The 27,604-nt window shown below is 37.0% G+C and overlaps 1 protein-coding gene across 3 annotated transcripts in view; it reads right to left on the bottom strand.

The window, feature by feature from the left end:
- Positions 1-9,115: 9,115 nt before the first annotated feature.
- The window catches only part of fli1.S (Fli-1 proto-oncogene, ETS transcription factor S homeolog), a 53,418-nt gene continuing 34,929 nt past the window's right edge, over positions 9,116-27,604 (bottom strand). For 2 of the 3 annotated variants that reach the window (XM_018226877.2, XM_018226878.2), the window contains exons 6-9: positions 16,670-16,735; positions 15,863-15,925; positions 14,390-14,437; positions 9,116-12,762 (exon numbers count right to left, since the gene is read on the bottom strand). In XM_018226877.2, coding sequence (XP_018082366.1) covers positions 12,233-12,762; positions 14,390-14,437; positions 15,863-15,925; positions 16,670-16,735 — 707 coding nt within the window. In that variant the 3' untranslated portion in view covers positions 9,116-12,232. 3 annotated transcript variants of the gene reach the window in all.

Genomic DNA, 27,604 nt, shown 5'->3' with positions numbered 1-27,604 from the left:
ATTTTTTGGATACTTCGACCATCGAATAGGATACTATGACTTTGAATTTACTTCGACTTCTATTCGAAGTAAAAATCGTTCGAATATTCGACCATACAACAGTCAAAGTACTGTCTCTTTAAAAAAAACTTTGACTTCAATACTTCGCCAACTTAAACCTGCCGAAGTGCTATGTTAGCCTATGGGTATCGAAGGAGAATCGTACGATCGTACGATAAATTCGTTCGAATCGTACAATTTGAAGTACTTCTAATTCGAATGTTGGAGGATTCTATTTGATGGTCGAATTTCGAAGTATTTTCCACTTCGGCATGCGACCCTTGATAAATCTGCCCCTAACACAATGCAGAAACTTACCAGACTGGAGGAGAACCAATATATATATATATATATATATATATATATATATATATATATATATATATATATATATATATATATATATTTATAGGCACCAGAGGGCCTGTGCATAGGGAGGCAGCTTTACAGGGTGGCTTTGGTGCCTATATAATAATTATTTTTTTTCTAAGAAAGCTTCACTACTTGATTTGCAGAGAAAGTCTCCCGCGGCTATCTTCTGGGGGGATGTGAAAGGTTACCAGTCACGTTGTTGGTGGAAGTGACGTTTTGCGGGTGACACCACTTCTGCAAACTGGGGCCACACGTAGGTCCAGTGCCTAGGGTAGCACCAGACACAGCATTGGATTGTATACTGAAAGTTGCTTATAATTATATTTTCTTTCATTACATAAAATACAGTTTTTGGGCAGATGTCCCCTTTAAAGAGGTTCACTAATTGGCTATTATGAAATAATAATACAATGTTCATTGTTGTTGTTAGGGAGGGATTTGGCAGAAATCATCATAAAAATTCGGGATGTAACCAACATATCAGAAATTAGCATAATCTTCAGTATTTCCTATTGAGTATGAAAAATTAATGATTTATTTTGACATGGCTTAATAATATATGGTTCTTCCTGTGGCATAACTATAGAGGAAGCAGATGCTGTGGTCGTGCCAAAACTATGGGGTCTGATTTCTCTAAAGTTGTATAGAAATACCCCACTATCCCCTTTCTTCTTTTGAAGCTGAATCTCACAAAAGTGATTTAAAATGTGAGTAAATCAGAAAATCATTTTAAGGGAAAGTCAACCCCACAATCTGCCTTATAAAAGAAAACATAGTTCTAAGCATCTTTCCAATATACATTTATTAAAAACGCTCATTTTTTTTAAAAAAAAGTTACAGTATTTGTAAAAACAATTTTATTTGAAAGCAGTATGTACTTAATTCCTGGTTGTTAATTTTTAATTAATGTTGCAAAAGTCTGAGTTCCCCAACAAAGTAAGGTCTGTTAATCAGCTGCATTACATTACATTGTATCAATAGACTGTCTGAGCCATCAGGGCAAAGAACAGAAATGTACAGAAACTGCTTTCAGTAGCAATACATATTCAAATAATGTAAAAACCATAGAAAAATTATAATGAAAATGCAAAGTGGCTTAGAATTATGTTTCCTTTATTAGGCAAAAAAATGTTTTTGGGGTTGAAATTCCTTTTAAAAGATAAATGCACAATCCTTTAAATGCAATTGTTTAATACTGCCCTACATTAAAATGCTTTTCAGAAGCAAATATTTGCAATTACATTTTTAAAAAGATAAAATGGTTAATAATTATATTTTTAATTAAAGGGTTTTTTTTAACTTTGAATTAACTTTTAGTATGATGTAGAGAGGGATATTCTGAGGCAATTTGCGATTGTGTTTTCATGTTTTTATTATTCACAGTTTTTGTTATTTCGCAGTTTTTTTTTTTTTTAACTACCTAGCCCAAATTACCCTAGCAACCATGCTTTGATCTGAATAAGAGACTGCAATATGAATTGGAGTGGACCTGAATAGAAAGATAAATAATAAAAAGCAGCAATAACAATACATTTGTAGCTTTACAGAGCATTTATTTTTGCATGGGGCAGTGACCCCAATTTTGAAAGCTATAAAGAGTCTGCTAGGGCGCATATGCACTGATTTAAATAACAGACTGGAATATGAATAAGAGAGGGCTTGGATAGAAAGACAAGTAAAAAAAAGTAGCAATAAGGATACATTTGTAGCTTTACAGAGCATTTTGTTTTTAGATGGGGTCAGTGACCCCCATTTGAAAGCTGGCAAGAGTTTGAAAGCTGGCAAATCATTAAAAAAATATAAAAATAAAATAAAGAAGACCAATTGAAAAGTTGCTCAGAATTAGCCATTCTCTTACATACTAAAAGTCAACTTAAAGGTGAACCACCCCTTTAATAATTTGATGATTTAGCCAATAATTTTAAACACAGAAATTCATACATATAGTTAAGAAGTTCTCCACTGCACTTTACCCTTAAAGTATGGCAAACAAAAATTATGCTAGTGGGCCATATTAACATGGTTAAGCCATTTAAGGACTGCTTTAAATGAGAGAGGCAGTAAACATAACAAAAAATATGAATTAATATTTTGGATTAACAAACCACTTTATTCCTTTCTTTGGTTCATTATAGACACATTTTAATAAATCTCTAATTAGTAAATTTTTGCATTTATTAACCTGAAATATAAACAAAACAACCAAAAGCGCAGTAGAAAACAGATAACTTGACTGCTGACATATAAAATAATATAAATCTCCCTAATACATGTGTTAGAGAACAATTAAGGTCATAGGTCCACATGCCTGCCCTAAAGAAAAATAGGTTAACGTGGGGCAAAGGGGTAAACTATACTGTATTTATTATATTGTCAAGTGTAATTTTCAGTTAGGTCAATAGATGGTAGCAACCCCTAAAACTAGGAAGTTTCTAGTTAGGGAAAGTCCCAGAGTGCTATGTAGGAAGCCCCTCATTTGCCTGAATAACATCAAAGCAGAAAAATTATCAAGTTTTAAAGGGTTTGTTACCAGTTGAGTTTACATATAGTATGATGTACAGAGTGAGACATTTTGCAATTTTTATTTTTTATTTTATATTACTTGTGTTTTTATATTATTATTATTATTATGTTTTTTATTATTATTTTGTGTTTTTTTCATTATTTAGCATTTTATACAGCTGCTTTTCAGTTTGTAATTTCAGCTGGTTGCTAGGGAGAGGAGAGGGCTTGGATAGAAAGACAAGTAAAAAAAAGTAGCAATACATTTGTAGCTTTACAGAGCATTTTGTTTTTAGATGGGGTCAGTGACCCCCATTTGAAAGCTCGCAAGAGTCAGAATAAAAAGGCAAATCATTAAAAAAATATTAAAAATAAATAATGAAGACCGATTGAAGAATTGCTCAGAATTAGTAATTCTATAACATAAAAAGCTCATTTATATGTGAGACACCCCATAACGTAGGTGCTTCCCCAGCCACGGTCCAGTTGGAGCAGACTAATATGTCCCTGTGGAGCTTGCCTTAGAGGTAAGTTGCAGCCAGGATATTTAGCAAGGGCAGTTTTACCCCAAGAAGGCAGTTAGGGTGACTAGTAAACCTCAAGTTAAAGGACTTGAATGTGACTATTTTTTGGACACACTCCAATAATTGCAAATGATAATCTTGAACCCCAAGCCAGTGCTCCTTTAATGAAAATGCACTGGCCTGTGGTATATTCCTATTAACACTGTGCCACCCATGTTCAGCTGCTTCCTAGTAGTCATTTGGGCTTTCCAGAACCATTCACCTGCGTGATTTACTAAAGAGCTGCACAACTATATCAGACCGTACATTGTGCAACAATATTCCCCTCTGAGTACTTTTTTTTCACTATTGAATATGGAACCTTTCAATTCTAGAGAAATGCCCTCTTTCTCAGTTAATGAACTGACTATGAGAGAGAGTATGAGCCCTGTTTATAGCTAAATAATTAAGTCCCCTGAGGTGCTGCTTTTCTACTATAAACAAATCAATCACTGACAGATGCTCTTCTATTCTCCTCTTCTCTTATAAAATGAACTGCCCTCAGTTCTATAATGTCCTATTAATGAATATGTTCCCAGGCTGAAATGGAATCACATACAAGGTAAACTGGACCTTGTTTTTATTGCACACAGTAGAGAACAGTAAATTATTTGATCTAATTTCTTTTTGACAGTCAATTTTTTTTGACAGGCATTGGGGATGACTCTGGTCATTAGCTCCCTTGACAAGGGGACTCCTCAATTGACCCTTCGCCTTCAGACTTCCCATTAAACCTCATTATTACATACCGCAATGAAACACCGGGAGCAAGAAATTGTGTAAAATGGCCACACCATTTATTATCCTATATCAAATAAATAGGACCTTGCCAGCCTCGCCCCAAGGCAATATTCAAAGCCAGAATTCCATAAGGGATCGCTACTATGCCCTGCCGCTCCTCACTTGAGATCAGCACTATGTTATTATATCCACCACTGAGTATTAGGCTGCCTCTACCTATAGAGAGGAAGGCCCCAAGCTCTGCTATGAGCAGGAGCTGCATCTCCCACCATGAGAGAAGTTCAGCAGCCCTGCTGTCGGTCCGGAATCTGCAGTTTGTGTCGATTATAGGAAATCCAAGCAGGCTGTCACCTAGCACAAGCAGTAGTAGCGTCGGTATCAATCAACCCACTGTGCAGTCACAGGAGAGAACCTCCTTTCTCCCTCTTCTAAATTTACCTGTGCAATATTCTGGCAAGCTCCTACCGTTGCTGTGACAAATAAAACTTAAATACATTATCATATATCCACTGTTTTGATCCAGAGGAAGGCAAAAAATCCAGCCTGAAGCCCAGGCCCGGATTTGTGGAAAGGCCACATAGGCCTAGGGCGGCAAAAAATAGGGGCGGCATGCCGCCCACCAGCATTATGGGGACGTGTGCATCCCCATTCAATTACACCAGCTGCGCCGGCATTTTTTCGCCCGCGCGCTGGGAAGGGGAAGTGTAGGCGGGCGGTAGGACGCGCGGCCGTCTGGTGGGACCGCGCGGCCTAGGGGCGGCCAGCAAAGAAATCCGGCGCTGCTGAAGCCACTGCCATGTACGCCTCAAGAGGGGAAAAATTCCTTCCTGCCAAACCTTTAGCTAAAAGGAGCAGAATTACGTAAAGACAAGAAAACTGGCTTGTACGTCAACTAAATCCAACAACCAGGCCAAGTAAAACAGTAAAAAGTCTTTATTTAAATGACATGTAAAAAAGTTCCATTCCCTCCTGGCACGAAAACGTTGTTTAAATGTCAGGAGGGCCCAGAATGTGTAAGGCTTATTAGTGTGCAAGACTTCTTTTTCCATCATCTTTATGGGCTTTCGATTTACTCATTTAATTTCTGCTCTGAAACAATTAGTTCCAATTCAATCCTCTTAAAAGTCAGGAGTTTGATATTTGGTATTCGTGCCCAGCGCTCTTTTTTTATAACTTCATTGTTCACTAATACCCCATAGGAAATTAATTTGTGAATGGGGTTTTCTGGTTTTGTTTTAGACTCTAGCGGGTGATCTATTGTGGGGAACTATTGTGAATGATGAAAACAGTGCTGCATTACATATCAGTGCTATATAAATCAAGAGAGTTAACATAAAATAACTTTACGACAATACACAGAAAATTGCTACTACAGCATCATTAAACACAGTAAAGAGTGAGATTAAAACCCTCTCCTTTTGCTTTGAGTACACTGCAAAGTTCTACATGGCCCACTGGCTGATGGTACGGTGTGTGCAGTGGAAATCCTTAAGCAATAAGCAATCGTTCTTTAACTTAATGCAGAACTCAAGTGCTTCTGTTTTAGAGAATAATCTTATTTATTCTGGGGGTCTGCCATGACTGTAGAGTAAGAGACTGTCTCATTCTTGGGTTATGATTTCCAGCACAATACATTTCATTGTTTGTCTTAAACGAGAACATTTTCTGTCAAAGCAATTGCCTGTGTCTGTTTAAGGGATTACAGAATGAAATGCTTCTTTAATGTAGCAAGACATTTGGAAAAATAAATTGATTAAACTACTGCTTCATTTTGCAGCTTTCAACAATTACGACTATTGTTTCATACAGGTTTCATAAAAGATTCAGTGATACGTTTGTCTAATAATATTGTGAGGCACACTTACATTGATAGCTTAATTTAGCACAGAATAAGAAATGTTTTTATCATCTGTGATGCTTTTACTTTTTTTCAGTTCCCTAGATGCTAAACCCTGTTACACACCAGCTAATGCTACCCTAAAAGAACTTTTTAAAGAGAAATAAGGACATTTACATGGCAAGAAAAATATAAAAATTCATTATTTATCATATATATATATAAAATATTTGTTTGACTTTTTGTACAAATAGGGGCATGTTTATGAAAAAGAAATGAGAACTTGCCATTGTGAAGTTATACCACTTTCTTTTCAACTGTATTGGATTTTCAGCAGCATATCTATCAAAGGGTTAAAATGGGATCTCACCTATGTCTATCTCTGCTGGAATTTGAACTAAAGACCTCCTGGGTTCTGGGTGCCTTTCCTTAAGCCAAAAAATGGTCAGTAGAAGTTGCTGTGGAATATATTACAACAATAGAGTCCTTCCATTGGAGTATTATTTTCTGAACTCCACAGTAGTCAAAACCAAAGGCGGATAGGACTGTAGGCATTCTTGTCTAGCATTTTAGCATGTCCTTGTCATTGTATTCTTGTATCCTGCTCCAGTTTGTACTTTTTTACACCCCTTAGTAGTTCCAATTTCTCTTTGGCCACTCCATCTTGGATTAGTAATAAATAAGGAGTCCTTTTGAGGCAGTACTCCACTCTTTTCTATTCAAAAATGATTTTGTGTATAACTCAGTATTATCAACATAATAGAAACATAATAAACATTAAGATATTCTTTCCAAAAGACTTTGAAACAGTTAGTATAGTTTTATTTTATCATCTTAAGGTATGGGATATTTTATGGGTGTTTCTGGATGAGGTTTTTTTCTGTAATTTTTTTTACCATACCTTAAAGGAGAAGGAAAGTCATCCTGCCTTTGGGGACGCCAAATGTTAGGCACCCCCAAGTGATTGTATTGACTTACCTGAAACCCCGTCCGGTGTTCCTATCAGCAGAAAACTGCACCAGCCCGGGGTTATACCAGTGAGCACCATGGAGTAATCCTCTTCCGGCTTTTTCTTGCTTCAAATTTCCCGAAATAGCCGACTTTTTAGTTCAGCATTTCATTCTACTGCGCATGCACAGAAAGTGAAAGATTGAAGAGGATCGCTCCGTGGTGCTCACTGGTATAACCCCGGGCCGGTGCAGTTTTCTGCTGATATGAGCACTGCCCCGGGGTTTCAGGTAAGTCAATACAATCACTTGGGGGTGCCTAACATTTGGCACCTCTAAGTCCAGTAAACATTTAAATATTAAATAAACTCAATAGGATTGTTTTGCCACCATGCAGCTTAGTTGGGATCAAGTATAAGGTACTGTTTTATTTTTTTTTGTTATTATTACATACCTGTACCAATTTTGCAACATTAAACAGCTAAAGTATGGAGTGTGACCACATTCTATGACCCCCCCTAAAGTCAAAATGTCAAACACCTTCTCCATTCCAGTTCTATTAGCAGAATAGGCTTTAAAATTGCCTCCGGTATGAGAAAGTTCTAGAGAATATAGACCACTAAAATGTGCTAGGCATGCTCAGAGTCCAGAGCACAGAAACAATGGTCAAAGCAAAGCACTCCAAGACAAGGAAATAATTAGCTACAGAATTTCCCTGCCTTTGCTGTTGAGGGAATGTGACTGAGCAGCTGGAGGAAGTGGCCTGGTGCCAGAAACAAACCAAGGAGGACATTACACATCTGTTGCTTGAGATGGAAATGTATAAGATTACATCTGATGTGGATATAATTTCATTGTTATTTCATTGATGCAGCCAAGATAAAATAGATATTAATAGTGCCCACATGGTACTTAGGATCAACATGAGAAGATGAGACCAGATATAATTGTAGTGCAGAACTACCAACAGAGCTAGAACTGGTCAAATATTATGTAACCATATAAACAAACTGTCTGTGCATAGAGATTAGATAATACAGGTATGGGACCTGTTATCCAGAATGCTCGGGATCTGTGGTTTTCTGGATAACAGATCTTTCTGTAATTTGGATCCTTAAGTCTACTAAAAAATAATGTAAACATTGGATACACTCAATAGGTTGATTTTGTTTCCAATAACATAGTAACATAGTAAGTTAGGTTGAAAAAAGACCCACGTCCTTCAAGTTCAAACTTTTAACTCTATTTTAACCTGTCTAACTGCCATTTGATCCAGAAAAAGGCAAAAAAAAAAAAAACCATTTGAAGCCTCTCCGATTTGTCTCAGAGGGGGAAAAAATTCCTTATTGACTCCAAAATGGCAATTGGACTAGTCCCTGGATCAACTTGTACTATGAGCTATTTCCCATAACCCTGTATTCCCTCACTTGCTACAAAGCCATCCAACCCCTTCTTAAAGCTATCTAATGTATCAGCCTGTACAACTCATACAGGGAGAGAATTCCATATCTTCACAGCTCTCACTGTAAAAAAAAACCCTTCCGGATACCTTCCTCCTTTCTTCTAATCGGAATGGGTGACCTTGCGTCAGCTGGAAAGTCCTACTGGTAAATAAAGCATTAAGGACTAACTATATATTAATTTGAATCAAGTACAAGTTACTGTTTTATTATTACAGAGAGAAAGGAAATAATTTTAAAATTTGGATTATTTGGATAAAATGGAGTCTATGCGAGATGGTCTTTCAATAATTTGGAGCTTTCTGGATAATGAGTTTCCAAAGGCATCATCTTATAGACAGGTGAATCTCATTTTCTGCTTGAGGATTTACAACTACCCCTTTTCTTAACTTCCCAACAGCTGCCCACACCGAGCATGTGTGTGTCACAGACACTCCCAACAAAACTCAAGATGATGAACTCCTGTGACAACTTTGAAGGCCTGGAATATTACTGATCTAGAGATGCTGAACCTCTAGGCTTGTTCAATAAGTTCAGAAAGTACTATTTGGCATTTCTTTCCATATTCATTTTTAGGGTTTAGTTCTCCTTTAAATAGTTTGGAGTAAATATCTACTCTAGAAAAAAAATGCAGTGCACTGAAACATATACATCCACATTTACACAATGCTCTTTATTTATGTTCTACTGACAAGATCGGAAACCTTTGCATATTTATCCATGAATATCTGAGTTTTTACAAAAGGACAACTAACCCTTTGTCATGTTCTTGAAGTATCTCCATTTTCTGTGAAATTATAAGGCAATTTTAAGGAAAGATAGTCACACCTTTTTAAGAATATGAAAATACTTTTTTTATTTTCCCTTTTCATTGCAAAAAAAAAGAGATTACTGTAAATACAAAGTTTAAAAGCCAAAATGTACAAAAAAATGGAAGATTAGAAAAATAAGTGGAAAACATCCTGTAAAACACTTAAATCAAAATACAGTTCATTAAAAATTAAAAAAAAACTGCATTTCTGTGACCGAGGTCAACTCGTTAGTTATAAACTTTGTTAAAACTTTCACTGCTAAAGAGAATGCCATGCATGAGACTCTGTTAGTAGTGAATATGTTTATGCTGTGAAACATAGGAAAATATAATTTATACAGTAAATTGGCCTCATGGCTTGTGGAGACTTCAGATTGCTGCTCTGACAAACGCACAGCGTCTGTGAATCATTCAAGGCTGTAAACGAAACGTGGAAATCACTAGCTTTTTGGAAGGGAAAGCCATTGTTTACTAATCCAACCATAATTTCAGCTTTATTTTTAAAAAGAGAGCATCTCGTTCAATGCTTTTTACAGGGATCATGTTACCTATACCCCTGAACAATACTGCTTCTTGAGGGAGCAACACCATATATAAATATTTGGAGGGCTGCAAAGTTGGATTGATCCATGGGTAATTTACACTTTTGGAATTACAGGTGCATTGTTGGTCCCCATCTTAGTTATTCACAATGACCAATTCGTTATTTGCATTCAGATAACATAACCAGTGAAACCTAATGCTTGGATTGCTTCTGGACTACAAGACCTGGACTTTACATGTGTTATTAAATCACCCTCTTACGTCCCATAAACATTTTGCGAATGTAGTACAATGTTAGCACAGATGCCCAGATTTAATTCTGAAGTAGAACTAGCAGTGCAGTACTCAGTAAAAACACAACAGGTAAATGTTCATTCTGTTGTTTGACATTCATTGACAAAATAAAATAACTATGAAAAGCAATAAAAAAAAGTGATCAGAGTCACAATAACACTGTAAAAGAGCTATAAATTACTTTTCACTGGGTTCTATAGTATGCCGTAACAGGATGAACATGAATCATTGGTTATGAACCATGAATCCATGGTTATTTCCATTTGTACAGAACATTTAGCCAATCAATTTACAAAAGCCTTTGTTTTGCAGGCTGATCTGCAAAACAGAACAATGACTCTCGTTAGCAACATCTAATTACATGTTCTAGTTCCACAGATCCCATTAGGGTTCCCTCCTTGTTAGCAACATTAATAAACACATACAGCACTAAAATAATGCTGCTCTGAACAAGTTTTAACTTATCTGGGCCGAATACTTAATAGCTAGCTGAATTCATTTTCAGATTGGAATCCTCTAGTGAAGGCACTGAATACAGCCCTTACTGAGCCATTTGTTCCTATTGCAGCAACCTTAAATTTGAAATTGTCTATTCCTTTAAGAACTTGCAACACTGATAAGAACAGCCTTTGGAAACCTATATGCTCTGGTCAATATAAAAGTCCTCTTTCCCCAGACCCTGTTCCATTTTTTAAGGTTGTGTTGTCACTGGGGACAAAAGCAGCAAAGCATTAGCATAATACCAATGACATATTTAACGGACCGGGAGGATCAAACACTCTATCAGGACCAACAGATAATTGCATTTCACTGCTAATAAACCCAACAAATGAAGAACTAACCATTTTTGTTCTCAACTAAATCTTATGCTGCAAACAATATTAGTGTAACACAACAGATGTTGAATTAACTGAACAAAATCTGAACAATATAGAAATATGTTGCATAGCACAATATTGATGCACATTCTATGCAACTATCTTAATTCTTGAAACTTTATCTACTTACATAATCATTTGGTTGCATTTTTATTGCACACGTTCCCCTTCCCACAGACTGTTTGTCTGACCTTTAGTCTGACTGGATTCTCAACTTTAGATAGAAACATCTATTCTAATAGGCCCTGGTACCACCCATGTGTCATAAGCCAATCCAAATGTATGTTGCTTATTCATATAAATTAAAATAAACTTGGTAGGTGACACAATATACTCAACGGACTGATAATTGGAGAATATATTCAATTTCCATCTTTATCTTTCACTGAGAAGTGCACAGGTTACGTGAGTTTCTCTGCTGCAAGACGTATCTGCATTAAACATTACTTTTCCAATTACTGTGCCGAGCTTTTAAAAGTGCAATCAAAACAGTCTGTAGACGTTAGTAGTTCCAGAAGAGTCATACACAAACAATTTGTCTATTCGGAACTTTTAGAACTACTGTTATCCAGGTAAGAGTTCCTGAACTATCATAGGCTGTTTGATGATTTTACTTTTCAACATCATTAGTCCAATTAAGTATGTTGTATTTTTTTTTCTTAAAACACTGGGTGGGTAACCTGACTGGCAGTGAGATGAACTACCATATACCATATTTACAGCATGTTTAAAGTAGAACATGTTGAGACCCATAGCTTGTACATTCCAGAGGAGGTGGTTGAAATGTCCTAATGGGCATTACAATAATAGTATTTTATTTTTTCCAGTTGTTTTAAAAATGTATCACTATTGCCATCCAGTGCGTCTGATTCTATAATTTTCCAAGGCAGAATTATATTAGGAACAACGTCTTTAAAAAATCACTTGCTTGAAGGAATTAAAGGGCATATGTTTGGTTAGCACAGAGGAGCTGCTTATTTGCTTTTTACCATATCACATTTATAGATTCATCCAAGAACTTTCTCTTGAAACCATGTTAAGGCAAGTGCAAGCTTTAAGTAATACTGGCCCACAAAGATCAATTTCCACTTTTGGCAGAGAGGAATAGAGTGTCTGTCAAAATACTGGTCTTGTGTCCATTTCTGACTGCTTTTGTCTCCAAGGTCAGAAATTATCCAAGAAACGTGATATTTTCCAGGTCAATGTAAAAATACTCAGTTAAGTCATCTGACATGAGGAACATGTCTAGTAAAAACCACCTAAGTGGGACTGCACATGGGTATTAGGGTGACGTGGCACATTTGGGTTTGGATAAATGTTTGCACTTGGTGAATTCCAGTAAGGAGATGTTGCTCCAAAGAAGCCTGATGATGTTACCGGCATAGAGGATGGGTGTGAAGGGACAAAATTAACCTTCTGTTGATGTGAATGGTAAGAAGGCATGTAAGAGAACTCAGAAGGATATTTGTACATTGAAGTATCAGTTGGATGAGGCTGCAGTGCCTGAGCAATGCCGTGAAAGTCAAATTTGTAGGCATAACGTTTACCATGGACTTTAGTCATTATACTTTTATCATAATAGTATCTTAGTGCTCGGCTTAATTTGTCATAGTTCATGTTAGGCTTGCTTTTCCTTTCACCCCAACGTCTCGCTACTTCATCTGGGTCGGTCATTTTGAACTCTCCATTAGTGCCTTCCCATGTGATACAACTAGCGTTTGAACTGTCAGATAGCAACTCCAAGAGAAACTGCCACAGCTGAATTTGGCCACTCCCTGCAAGATAAAATGTTACAAATCAGCAAAGTGTTTAAACCCATTCTTTAAACGTACAATGCTTTAAAAAATTGTTTTCATAATAACAAAAGACCAGATGTAGTACGATTTTCATCAAGCTATGATTTGAGCTTTCCTTTAAAGCTTCAGATACATTAAGTCATTTTTACATTTTGGATAGCAAAAAGAATTTGTGTATATCCTTTATTTCCTGCTGTGCTTTCCAATATATGATTCTCTTGTCGCTTTATATGTGATATCTTGCATACCTTGAAATAATCTATTGTTTAAAACACAGTTGTGAAGCAGTTTGAAGTGTTTTTTTTAATATAGGCTAAAAGGCACCATAATTACTCCAGTCATCTGCGGAGAAGTCATATTTAAAGGGAACATATTTTTAATTTCTGCTATAAATACAGTAAAACTCAGCCTTTATGTTTTCCAAGGCACAGGTACAAATTAATGTAAAACTCAGAAAAATTAAAAATCTGTGATGTGTATGAGTGCTGGACTGAGAATAATTGTCAAATAATCCTAGAAAATGTAAACACGAAGGACATAAAATCAGGGTTCTACTGTATACCATTGCTTCAAAAGAATATGTAAAATACCTTGCTAAACATATCATGAGTGGAAAGCAAAATGTCCCTTGTGAGTTGCAACAGTGTGAGGCTGTTACACACCTCCTGAAACTTTCTATTTTGATGTGATATAAAAATTTTAAATAAACACACACTTTTGCTTGCAAGTGTTACACTTCATTTTTTTGCTGCGACATACTGGTTGGGAGGTACCAGAATATCTCCACTTGTGCTGAATACCCCTTTGTTTTTGGTATGCAGTGCAACAGCTACAACTCAGTTGTAGCAAAGAGCTTAACTAATATTCTGCTTAATAAAGATTTGCTGTTGTTATTTCACTAATAAAGGCCGCCTGCCTAGTGGATCTCATTGCTACCTTCTTGCTGAGCTATAAACCACACTTAACCATTACTCTGAAATAATATGGAATATCTGTGCACTCAAGTCCATGCCGTTACTGATTTTCTTTTCCTGAAAGGGAGCACCACCTCACATTCTTCTCATATCAACCCAGGACTTGGTGTCTAGACACTGCTGCAGGGAGAAGTGGCAAAGAGTTTGGCTTGGATAAGGGTTTGTTACTGCCCTACGATTGTCAAACCTTTTCATTTCAAGCCCCCCCCCCCAGGTCTTTTGGTGAAGGCCCTCGTTGAAAATCCAACCTTTGATCACAGCCCCGTTAGCTCATGAAATAGAGACATATAGGAAAATATGAGTGTATCAGCCTTTGAGTCTGATTCAGTCTGAGAGCAAATACATATAAGCCCCAAATAACACCCTAACTAGCATTCAAGCTGGGTTTTCAGGTCTGTTTAGAAGAGACCATTCTCCCCAATTCTCACCTAATTGCCCTTCAGTCTGATCTCATTCGCCTCTGCTTCAATCTCCCCAGGGGGCTCCCACAGTTTTATAAAAACCTACTGCACCTAATACCATTAGATTTATGACAAAGCAAGCAATTACCCAAAAGTTAATGCTTTTATGTAGCCTTGAGGATACATTTGTTATTCATGGGACCAGCAAATGATATACATAAACATCCTTACCTGGGTTAGCCAGTCTGCTGCTTGTGGGCCCTAATATTTGGTATGGATCTGGAGAAGAAAAATACATTTTATCTACCATTTTCATACATCTCAGCAAACACCTATTTCTATTAACTGATGATAAACTTAAATCACACTTTATAGAACAAACTCTCTGTCACGGCCGGCACCCAATACCAGAACAGGTGCCAAGTACCCTGGTCTCGGCTCAGCTTCACCAGTAGTGTGACCACCGTTGGGCTTCGGGAGGAGCCCTCAGCTTACTTGGGTGCCACCTGGACTTAACGAGGGGTACAAGGCGAGATGTTCTGGCTGGCAGAGGGGCACGGCAGGTAGCCTTTTGGGCCGAAGGTCACGGTACAAATGGAGCAGGCAAGAGAATCGTCAGACAGGCTGGGTCGAGGCAGGCAGATATCAAGAATTGTCAGGCAGGCAAGGGTCAAAACCGGGTAATCCAACAGATGGGGTCAGGCAGAAAGAGTAGTCGAGATGCAGGCAAAAGTCAGGATTCGGATATCAGAATTGTCAGGAACAGGCAGGGATCAAAACCAAATTAACAGACTGAAGTTACACAGGAACAGATAGCACAAGGCTTCAGGAACCACAGAAACAAGTTTCTATCACGGGCACTGGCTGGGAAAAAGAATGGGCCTTATATAGGTTCAAATTTCGCGCCAAACGGGCGTCAAAAACGTGCTGGAGCAAATGCCTTTAAGAGGCGCGCAGGCGCGCCGCGCGCGCCCTAGAATCAAAGATGGCGCCGGTGCCAGCGCCGGCTCATGGACCATGCGGCGGGCGTCCCCGCCGACGGCGCGTCGGGCGACCCTGCCGCACAGGTATTGTTACACTCTCATTACATAGCATTTGATTGCAGTATCTGAAATTAAACCATGTTTCATTAACATTATATGGGTGGTGGTGTATAGTGGCCATTTATATAATTAAGTACAACTAGGGAGTTCAACAAGATACTTGGGAAAAAAAATAAATTAAGAAACATATAGAACTTCAGATGAATGTAATCTGCACAAAAATGTGTTGAGTAGCTTGTAGCTTCAGACAGGGCTAATTTGGATCCTCTGGACAAACATATTGTTATGTTATTTAAAGTAGGGCTAAATGCTTTTATTTTTTTGTTAAAAAATGTTTTTTTTAAAATTCTGGCTCTTCAAAATACAGGCATGGGTTCTATTTTCTGGAATGCCTGGGGATTTCTAGATAATGGGTCTTTCTGATGCCTGCCCATTGATTAAACATTAAAAAACCCAATAGAATTGTTTTGCCACCAATATGAATTGATTCAACTTAGTTAGGTACTGTTTTATTACTACAGATAAAAAGGAAATCGTTTTAAACCATTAGAATTATTTGATTACATTGGACTCTGTGGGAGATGGCCTTACAGAAATAAAGAGATAATGGGTTTCTGGATAAGGGATCCCACACCTGTACAAACTTCATACTGCTTCTTACCTGGCTGAGAACGTTGCTGATCCCCGCTTTTATTCACATTTTGGGTTCCTCCCATGGGAGGACCTGAAAGGTGAAAAGTGAAAAGATAATAAGACAAACAGAAAGAAAAGGGAACCTGTATGTATGTATCTACTTATCTCTGCACACACAATATATATATATATATATATATATATATATATAAATATATATATATATATATATATATATATATATATATATATATATATATATATATATATATATATATATATTATAGCATTTTTAATATTCAGAAGCACACAACTGTTTCGTCAATTTTTGACCGTGTCACAAATTTTTCTGCAGTTTCATGCATTTTCCGTCAAAGAGAAATGGGACATTTGCTCATCACTTAATATAAATGTTAAAGTATAGGGCTGATTAGTAGTTAATATGGATAATTACACAGTACATGTCCGCACAGAAACCAGTGAAATTAGCATCAGAATTTAATAATCAGCCCTGTGGCATCAGCTTATATTACAGGCCAACCTCATTTTCTGCTTGATAATTTGTGACATCCCCTAAGCTTAGCTTCTCAACAGCTGCTCAGAGCCCACTGAGCATGTGAGTGTCACAGACACTTTCCAAGATGGTGACACCACGTGATAAGTTTGAAGTCCTGGATCATTGCTGCTATTGACAAGCTGAAACTTGACTGGTGCAATAAGTTCAGTATATAAAATATGGCATTTTAGCCACATTCATTTTAGTGTTTAGTTTTCCTTTAAAGAGGTATTTTTAGTCTTCAATTCAAATTTTTTTTAATAATACACAAATACTTACTTTTTGTGACAGGTGAGCTCATGGAATTTCCCCATCCAGATCTCCTTACCGCTTCATAGGAGGGATCTATGAAAATAAATAATTATGCCTGTTAAAAATGTTTTTTTTTACATTTTAAAGGGGATGTAAACCCAAACATAAAATGTTGCCAAATGAAAAAATTAAATTCTAAATACATATTAAAGAATTAATTACAATTTAATTAAAGAATGCCAGTGGTTTTAATGTTATTTGTAAACATCAATGCAGTTAAAAGCAGTATGAATCTGTTTCTTTCTGCACTATTGGATCTTACACACATAAAAGAATTAAGCTACCCTACAGCAAATGCTTTGTTTTCCACAATCTCTTGCATGCTTCTTTAGAGATCAACTGTCTCAGGCTACAATGTTCCAAAAGAACCAGCAGTGCAAAGAGGAGCAAGGGAAAGATAATACTTTTAATTGCAATTACATTTACATTTATTGCTCTAGAAAAATCACAGCAGTCCATTCACCTGATGCTAATATCATTTGGGAGGGGATATTACAGCAACTGGAGGCTATTGGAGTTCCAAGTACTAATTCTACTTTCTCGTGTGGGAGATGGATGCATGAATGATCCACAAACAATCACCCAGGATATTAGTGCTTGGATTTTAATGCTTCAGTGGCTAAAAGGCCTCTGTGTTTGGCTTCTCACTAGGAAAACTGTGATCAGCTTAAAATTCATGTGATTCAATTTGGTTTTCCCTTATGCCAAACTACTTATGGGCAGTGTTAAGCTGAGGTGAAAGGGACTCACCAGAAAAGCATAGGTCACTTTCTTGACACAACTTAATTCTCCTGGTCTTTCCACTTTACATACATCTATCCTTCTTTAATTTTTTTACTCTTTACTGTTATGTAGAAAAAGTGAATGACCACGGTATAGGCATACAAGGCCAATATGCGTGTTTGATTTTAAAGGGGTGAGGTGGCAGCCCTAAATGCAGCACTCGGACAGTTGAAGAATAACCACATGCATGTAGAGCTGTAAGGCCACAGGTAATGACAGTTGACATCTTAGCTAGGCTTCATATGGGAGGCTGTGCTGTATCATCATCCATCTGGCTCCAGCCAATGTCCTATGACAGTTGAAGTGGCAATATATAACTATATACACCATAGAATTTTCTTAATTAAAAAAATAGGCAAAAAGCATGTTCAGCCAATTCATTGAACAAAGTGAAATACTGTTCCTTTAGAAGTAAAAAGAAATGCTCAGTAATACAATTATACTGGTCTTAAGTTTTTTTAAATACATAATTTTTTCCATAGTTATAAAAACAAAACCACACCATATTTCCCCTTTTTCAAATACAACTTAAATATGAGTATAAAGTATCACATTCATCTAAGCGTATAGATTAATGGAAAGTAAATAAATATTCTGTTGGTCTCCAAAAAAGCAAAGTTCTGGAAACAAATAGGTTAAGTCATATTTAAGATTGCCAGAGTTTTTTGTACTTCTAAAGCCAGAGATTCAGACACCACCCACGTAAATAGAGAGTGTTTTAAGAAAAGAAAGTTTTAGGCTGACACAGCCAGGGAAGGCAGCCAATCTCCCTGGAAAACAGCAGCTACCCATGTCTACACAGTCAAAGAAGAGGAACATTGGATTGGGAAGCACGGGCCTTTTATCTCCAAGGAAACAGAAGGATACTTAGTTTTCTATATACAGCTCTGTCCTTTCTCTGTTGTTTCTGGTATAGACAAAGCATAGTCACAATACATCCTCAATGTCACATGGCACACTTAATAAAACAGTTTGATCTTATCAAACTGTTTCACATACCCAGAAACATTTCAGGTCCCCCAACTGTGCACTCAGCTCTGCTGTAGTATAGATAAGGTTGGTTGCAACCAGATGAGTTCTACTTGGGTAGCAGCGAGTGACGTGATTTAGCATGGGTTGCAGGTGACCCATTATTTTGCTTGGGGGCTAGGTTCTATACATTTTTGCGGGGGGGGGGGGGCTCAGGGCTTCAATGTTACACCATTGGTTGCCACCAACTGTTCTTGAGCAGAACAGAGCCATAAGCAGTCTGAACTTGCAACAACGGCTACAACTTGGTCCAATATGACATTAATTTTACAGCAATACACTCAAAGAATTTCTAAAACTGCATTGATGCCTATATAACTTCCGTGAAATGTTTTTCCATACATTTACATGCACTTTGCATATGCATTGTCAAGCATAAAATGAATGGAAATGATGGAGATCTTCACTGGGATGAGCGTCAACAGCCATGGATGTTAACTGGTGGATCTTGTAATACTAAGAGCAACTGGTCACAATTATTATTAGTATTCTACTTGTTTGCCGCCTGAGAAACTTCCGTCTATTTCTTATTAAAATACATTTTTATGTGAAGGACCACTTCAGAAAAAATTAAAAAACAAACAAAGATCTTTGAATTATGAAAAAACAAGGAAGCTCTTCATTTGGCACTATATATTTCTTTTACAATACAGTATACAGGTATGGGATCTGTTACGGTTATTTGAAAACCATAATATAAAAGCAGTTTCAAATAAAAGAAAGACCTGTAGAAGCCATAAAATGAATTACTGCCAGTGATGGTGAAAACTTTGTTTAAATAGATTTAAAGGATACATATCCAGGTTTTGTTTCGCTAATGAAAAGTTGAAAATCTTTGTAACCAATCACTTTGTGCATTTAATACAGACTTAATAAAATTGTTGTTCTTTTACTTGCAGAAATGGATGTATCATTACTTAGAATGTGTCCCAGACAGGCTGTCAGGTTTAATTCCACAAGCTGGAGTCGGACTCTGGGACAGGCAGAGTTGGGAGAGTCCCATGTGAGTTGAGTTTCCTGCCTCCACCCCCCAAGTTTAACACAACCAGTCTTTGTCTCGGGCTTCCCGTGAAAAAACACAGTGGCCAGCCGCTGAGGTGGGTCAGAACGAGAAATCAGACAAAACATTAGCTAAGGAATTTCAAAGGAAAACAATTAAAAGAAGGAAAAGAAAAGGGCCAAGAGAAAAGAGACTTAAAAAAAAGACAAAAGAGAAAGATGACTCAGCATCATATTGTAAATTACAGAGAGACAATAAGAAAAACAGAATAGAGAAAACCCATTTTAATAAAGAAGAAAAACGTTTCCTATTATTATGGGAACTGGAACATTGGCGCTGCTTGAAATATTTTAATCCTTTGCACCAGCAGTTTCTGTTTCCAAAGGAATCTGCAGCAACATTTAATAGACTTTTGCCACCAGTTATGCTGTAAAAATCTAGAGAAACATAGTACAGATCCACTGATTTCTCAAACATCTAACTGGGGAATCCAGAAGGTTTCTGTGCAGTTCTATATGTTTTATGAAATATCAATATTTTCCAAAGTTTCAGAAAATTGTTTTGTAATTGACTCATGTGTCAAAGATTAATCTGTCAATTAAAGGAAAACTTTACCCCCAAAATGAATTTAAAAACAGATAGTTTATATCATAGTAAGTGACATATTAAAGAATCTTAACAAACTGGAATATATATTTAAATAAATATTGCCCTTTTCCATCTCTTGCCTTGAACCACCATTTTGTGATGGTCTGTGTGCTGCCTTAGAGATCACCTGACCAGAAATACTAAAACTCTAACTGTAACAGGAAGAAGTGTGGAAGCAAAAGACAAAACTCTCTCTTTTAATTTGCTAATGTGACTTAATATGTATGGTTTGTTTGGTTTGTTTGTGAACCCTACCGTGAATCACAGTGAATCCTACGATCCCAGGGGACGGCCCCTATTTTTTAAAATGGCAGTTTTCTATTTATGATTACTCAATGGCACATACTACTAAAATGGATATTATTATGAAAATGGTTTATTAACATGAAGCAGGGTTTTACACATGAGCTGTTTTATGTGATATCTTTTTATAGAGACCTACATTGTTCGGGGGGGGGGTATCGTTTTCCTTTAACATGTGCGGAGAGAAGTTACAAGCTATTCTTTTCTGTGGCAGAACAAATCAATCAAGCACAGAACATCCTAAATATCCAGTAAGTGAATATAGAACTGTAATGACCAATTTTTGAAAAGTTAAATTTTTCCTGTACATATATATCTTCTATTTATAAAAATCTGAATTTGTTAAAAATTGTCCATAAAATTTTCCTTTTTGTACCTATTTATGGTTTTGCAAGATATTTTTGCCATTACCGTTCAATAGCTAGTAGCCCAATAGTGTAATAATGTAGCCCATTTAGGAGTTCAAAAGTCTTTTAAAAGTTTGCATTTAAAATCAGAAAATTAATAAAAACATTATCCCCTAATTTAATTCTGGCACATAATAGAAAAAATGTAATTGATATAGAAAATGTTTTGCTTGCTTATGTTTATACTAAAGATCATTTGATGCTTAAAAGGCACCTGTTAAAAATAGGTGCCTGTAAAAATGCTATCCCCAACCAAAGGTGCGGGCTAATAGAGCCCACATTCCGGTTGGGTATAACAGTAGTTAAAAAAAAAAAATGCCCCCACCAGCTCTACTCTACCTGCACCGGGAGGGAGCTCCCAGTGCGAGCAGTCATGTTGTGACTGCTCATGGCGTATTTATTGAGGCACCGGAGGGCCTGTGCCTAGGGCGGCAGGTTTTGCCCTCGGGTGCCTCTAAATTCATGTCGATTAATATTTTGAAAATAACATTTTTTGTGTCCATATCACTTTAAGAAAGCACCTTAAGAGAATATAGGAAAGCTGAGATGAGGACAAAAAATAAAATTTTCAATCTATGATAAACACAGGCCTACAACATTAACATGTGCCTGAGGGTTTGAGAGCTTGCACAGCTAAACACAGCTTGTGTAAACTCAGCTTAGTTAGTAAAATAGCAGAAGACATTTGTGTAATACTACTATTTCAAAGCAATTTACTAAACTTACGCGGCTCTTTTTCTTAAGCCACTGATGCTCATGTACCTCTAAAATATGAAGCAATTTTCTGTGACTGGTATGGTGTACATCTGTTATTATATCTTGTACTTATAACACCCGTTAGTTGTATCTAGCCTTGAGCATCTAGTGCAGGGCTTGTGTTCACAGGGCTTCTGGCATTATGGTAAGGGGATGCCCAATCACTTACTTTACATGTCAACAGGGGAGTATTTATCAAGGCACCCGAGGGCCTGTGCCTAGGACGGCAGGTTTTGCCCTCGGGTGCCTCTAAATTTATATTTTAAATTAAAAAAGAATTGCCCAGCCTCTTCCACGGATTTTTGCATTTACCACCTTGCCCCCTTATGCTTAAAGGAACAGTAACGCCAAAAAATGAAAGTCTTTTAAAGTAATGACAATATAAGGTACTGTTGCGCTGCACTGATGAAACTGGTGTGTTTGCTTCAGAAACTCTACAATAGTTTATATAAGTAAGCTGCTGTGTAGCCATTAAAGGACAACTTAAGCCAATACAAGTAATCATTGAATGCAGGGTCGGACAGGGGCAGCCATTCAAAGCTGAAAAAGGAGAAAAGGCTCAGGATACACAGCATATAACAGATAATCTCTGTAGTATACAATGGGATGCCTCAGAACGTATCTATTATCTACTGTGTATCCTGTGCTTGAACTGCTGCCCCCATAGTTACACAAGAGCTTGTTTATATAAACTATAGTAGTGTTTCAGAACCAAACACCATTTTTACCAGAGCAGGGCAACTGTACATTATATTGTGATTCCTTTTAAACACTTTTATTTTTTGGTGTTACTGTTCCTTTAATGAGTCCTTTATTATCTCAGAATTTCTTGTTGGCTATTGCCTGTATAATTTGTGTTCAGTTAAAGGCATGAATGCAAATCCTGTTTTTAAGAACTTTAAATATGATGCTTCTCCTTTGCACGTCAAACTCGCTGTAGTAGCTTAGATATTATTATTTATATAAATTGTGGTAATTGCAGCAAAATGGAATTACTAAATGTAGCAGCTCCACCCTCTTTCTGGCTTACATTGCCAAACCTCAAGATATTGATAGAACAGGTACATGGTAAGCGCCCTGCAAAATACAAATACCAGCAAAGAGAATGTTGTTTCCAGGATAAAAATAACATATGAGATTACTTCAGAGTTACCTCATTTTTTCCTGCTGACACAGTGTGTGCCTGTTTTGGACAGGGCTGATCTGTTCTTATTCTTGTATTGTGTAGTTCTGTATGCTTTCCTGGCCATTGCAGAATGTGCCCTCTTGTTGCATGGCATAGTTTGAAAGATCAGATACTTATTAAACTGCAAACCAGTATCAGAAGGCAGACGTGTATGCTAATATGCTAAAACAGAGACCATCATTGGTTCTGTGAGCTCCTTCACTCTTTCGAAGTCAAAAAGTCATGATTTGTGGCATGAATTGACAATAAATAAACAAACCCTACCTTGTAACAATTTTGGGCAGGCTGAAGGGCAGATTCTGCTGGGCAACACACACATACAGTATATATCTATATAATACACAAAAGCCATGAATATCTTGTAAATGATATCCTTATAAACGGTGAGTTCTGATGTCATCAGTTATAAAGGTGAGTTCTGATGTCATTTATGTCACATGACTCCCTAAAATGTGTGTATTATAATAAATAAAGTACCCCCAGTTGCAAAATATGAGGATATTAGAAGTAACCTCGGAGTTCCATGACCTGTATAAAAACACTCGGCCTTCGGCCTCGTGTTTTTATATGGTCATGAAACTCCTCGGTAACTTATAATATCCTTATATTTTACAAGAGGGGGTACTTTATTCACTATATAATCTACAGTCTGGTCATTTCCCTATGGGACCAGACTGTAAATGATATCCTTATAAACGGCTCGTTCTGGTGTCAGAATGCGCCATTTATAACAGGGGTCCCCGGCCGCCGAATTTTAGGCCCATGTCCGTAGCTCCTCTACGATAAGACATCATAGGACCTTGTTGGAATTCTGAAATTGAGGGGTATGCTGAAATAGATTGGCTTATGTATCTCAATATAACTCAGCAAGTCCGAAATTTAAATCTATATTGGACAAACATTGGCATTTGTTAAGAGAAGCATACACCTCAATTTCAGAATTCCAACCAGGTCCTATGATGTCTTATCTTAGAGGAGCTACTATAGGTAGTAAGTTAGTAAATGCAGATATACGTATATCCCCAAAGAATGCGATGTTTTGGGATCCCAAGAGAGAAGGCATGTACAAATGTCAAGGCTGTGCTTAGAGCCGATATGTACTCAAGGGCCCAGAGTTTGATCATCCCCATACAGATAAGAAATACAAAATCAGGGGCTACAATACATGTGATACGAACTTTGCTGTATATATGCTAATTTGTCCATGTGGGTTGGTCTATGTTGGGGAAACTACACAAAAGGTGAGGGATAGATTTTCCCAACATAGATCAACCATAAATACAGGTAATAGATCATTGCCAGTTTCCAGACATTGCTTAGATCAGGGTCATACATCTGATGACCTGAGATTTAGGGTCATCCAATACGTTCCACCTCTCAAGAGAGGAGAGGATCGTACTTTAGCATTGAAAAGGGCATGGTTAAATGGATTGATAGGTTAGGTACTCTCAGTCCACAGGGTTTAAATTGTGATTTTGACCTGCATTTGTTTTTGTAAGTATTTTATGGAATTTATATCAATAGTTCGATGTATAGATGTAATTCAAACTGGTCAGGATATAGTGAAAAATGTCCATGTAATTTGCTGTTATCGCTATTTACTTTGTTGTAACTATGGATCTAAGATAGTAACAGGAGGGTGGAGAGATGCAGCCGCTTACGTGCAGATCAGTCCCTATTATGAGGACGCATCATCACAGTGACCGGCTGCATCTGCTCCGCCTGACAAGGAAGTAATCTGTGCAATGGAGTCCTACATGCTATTACACGATACAAACGCTTGAGAAAGGGAATAGATGTTTCCCGAAACTTTTCGTGAGTGTGGACGAATCTAGCGTTATTACTGGACTTCAAACAGATAAGTGTTACAAATGACGCTACATTTTGTTACATTTTAAACAAGCTAATAAATGCTATGTTTTAACTTCGGAGTGCGACCTGGTTGTGCTGGTCCATTCTGAAGGTTACACATTTCTCTGACCATAGCACCCACAGATAAAATAACGGAAAGAGTGCAGGTACTGTCTGGACATTTTTTATATATATATATATATATATATCATTATCAGCAACAATTTTTAAATACAAGGTAAAGAGATTATTCAAAGTATTAACAGTATTTTTTTTTTCAGGCTGCTGTGCATGACTTTTGGCACAGTTGCCAAGAAAGAAAATTTTGACGCATGCGTCAATTTTGATGGCCCGCGTCAATGTTGACGGCGGCGTTAAAGTATATGGGTGGCCGAATAATCTTGAAGCACGGCGGTTTTGATGCAAGCAACTTTTCCAACACATGTCCAAGATTATTCACCGGCAAATTTTTGCGCCAGTTTCCTGAGTTTATTCGCTGGCGCTGAAACGCATCTGGCGAATTTATTCGCCCATCACTACTGACATGGTCTCCTCAGTTTGGAATGCACTCATTTGGGGATGGGCTTAGCTTCTTCTTGTTGCTATTCTGTGCCTCTAAACAGGTAAGGAGTGAGATGCTTCATTTAGATTATTTAAAAAAGTGTTAGACTGTGCAGGTACACTAGCGATGAAGGTGTAGGGAGGAATTTTCTTGTAGGATTGATAAGTATAAACATTAGAATTAACAGAATAATGAAGATGTTGGTGTTTTTATTAAATGTTTCAAGTTAACATCGCAATTCCTTTGTCATACAATGGCATTGGGCAAAATTTTTAAATTCAGAGGGGAAAAAAATAAATCCCACATCGTTCAATCAAGCAGACCTTAAGTCAGCAAGTTGCCCATTACATTGCACCTGCCATTTACATCATTGCCAAAACAGGGAGGGAGAATAAATAAAAAGACAGCAAAATGCAAATTATAAAAGAGGAGAAGATCAGCAGGAGAATGTCGGGCAATATAGTGAGGAAAGGAAAATAAAAGGATCATCTTCAAAAAATGAATGTGTGTGTAAGAGTGTATTTTGGGGCTTAATGTGAAAGTACTGAAGGGGTCTTTTGTCGGCAACCATCAAAGCTCTGGATAAGGAGAGCTTACTGATTATCTTTTGTCTTGCTAATGCACCTAGATTTATAGAGTGAAAGCCCTAGTACATCCAGGTAGGCAGGCGGCTGGAAAAAGCCAGAGTGAGTAGGTACTTGAGCTCTTGAGTTTATTATGTAACAGACAAAAGCTGCACCTGCAATGACATTGTGATTTACCATATATGCTGTGATACATGTGTCCCAGGCTCCAAGCAATTCAAGTGTTAGCTTAGCAAACAAAGATGAGCTAAACCCTTCCCATGATATAGTTACAGCAGCAGGTCATTAAGCATTTTCCATAGACCCATATGTAATGGGTTTCATAGAACTGTCCAAATCATGGTTAGAAATTATGAGCTAGGACCAGTGGGCCAGGAAACTGGGTATTCTAAAAGATGGTTAGAAATTTGTAAACACATTTTACAATATTAAAGTTGAAGATTTTACACACAGGTCAAAAGGGAGATAGTGTTATATATATATATATATATATATTTATATATATATATATAAGATTGAGTATCAGACAGCACCTCATACCAGACAAGCAACACCTTGGCTGCCCCTGTGCACGGACATAATTAGTATATAGTCCAATCAAGAAAAAAACACCTTTAACACCCTTAAAGGACCTTGAAAAAGGTCCCAACAGGGACCGAAACGTCGGTGATACATATGTTATAATACAAACTTTTTTCATTTCTAAAGACCCTTGGTGCTGTTTTTTTCTTGATTGGACTATATATATATATATATATATATATATATATATATATATATATATATATATATATATATATTGCAAGTTTAATCTGTATGTTTCTTTTATATTCATTTTATACGTGGAACTTTATATGTGGATCATATGAAACAAGGCTAATATTTCAGGGGCTTTATAGAACTTGGTACAAAACTAGAATCCAGAAACACACGTTAAATAAGGATATGGCTGAAATAAGGATATGGCTAAATGAGATTATTACTTAACAGATGATGATAATAATCATTTACATTCTCACCCAAAAACACACAGGAACACTCTCACTATCCATAAAAACGCCACACACTAGTAAACATTTTTGAAATGTTGTTTGGGATGTAGTTTAAACTATCCATACACAAGTCACATTCTAGCTTTGTTAATTAAATTTGGTCTGAGCCTCTGTCAGTGAATTTGTATGCCCCCTAATGATTGATCTGACACTCAAACTCTGTTATGGTGACAGTAGGAAAACACTGGGAATGAACTGCTTTGTCCTGCCCCATTAAAATGTGTGGCAGTTTTGGCCAACCTTGTGGGGGTTATTTATCAAAATCAGTTTTTCTGAAATATACTCAGACCAAGTCCGCAACGGGTTATTCCCCCTTATTTACCAATACACTGTCCCAAAAAATTCGAGAAAAATCTCGAAAAAAATGGTGAAAATCGTACGAAAATTCAAATTGTACAAACTTTTCAGATATTCTGCCCTAAAACTCAGATTTTTTTGGATTTTTGCTATAAAACCACAAAATCTTCAGATTTTTGCATGAAACCCAGCGAAGGTCAGGATATCTTCGGGACTTCTCCCCTTGACTTATATATACAACCTCGGCAGGATTCTGACTTTTTCCATCCTCGTGGCATAATAAATCACAAAATTCTAGTTTTTTTACCAAAGATTGTTTTTGGCATTCAGACTTTAATAAATAACACCCTGTGTGTAGATTAGTCAGACATCATGAAAGTTGGGCTACAACATGAGTCATGTTTAGTAAATATCCTAAAGAGATTTCACCACAATTCACTGGGG

Source organism: Xenopus laevis, chromosome 7S (genome assembly GCF_017654675.1).
Source record: "Xenopus laevis strain J_2021 chromosome 7S, Xenopus_laevis_v10.1, whole genome shotgun sequence".
Taxonomy (NCBI): Eukaryota; Metazoa; Chordata; class Amphibia; order Anura; family Pipidae; genus Xenopus; species Xenopus laevis.
The sequence above is the reverse complement of the archived record's forward strand: the minus strand, read 5'-3'. Positions and strand labels throughout refer to the sequence as shown.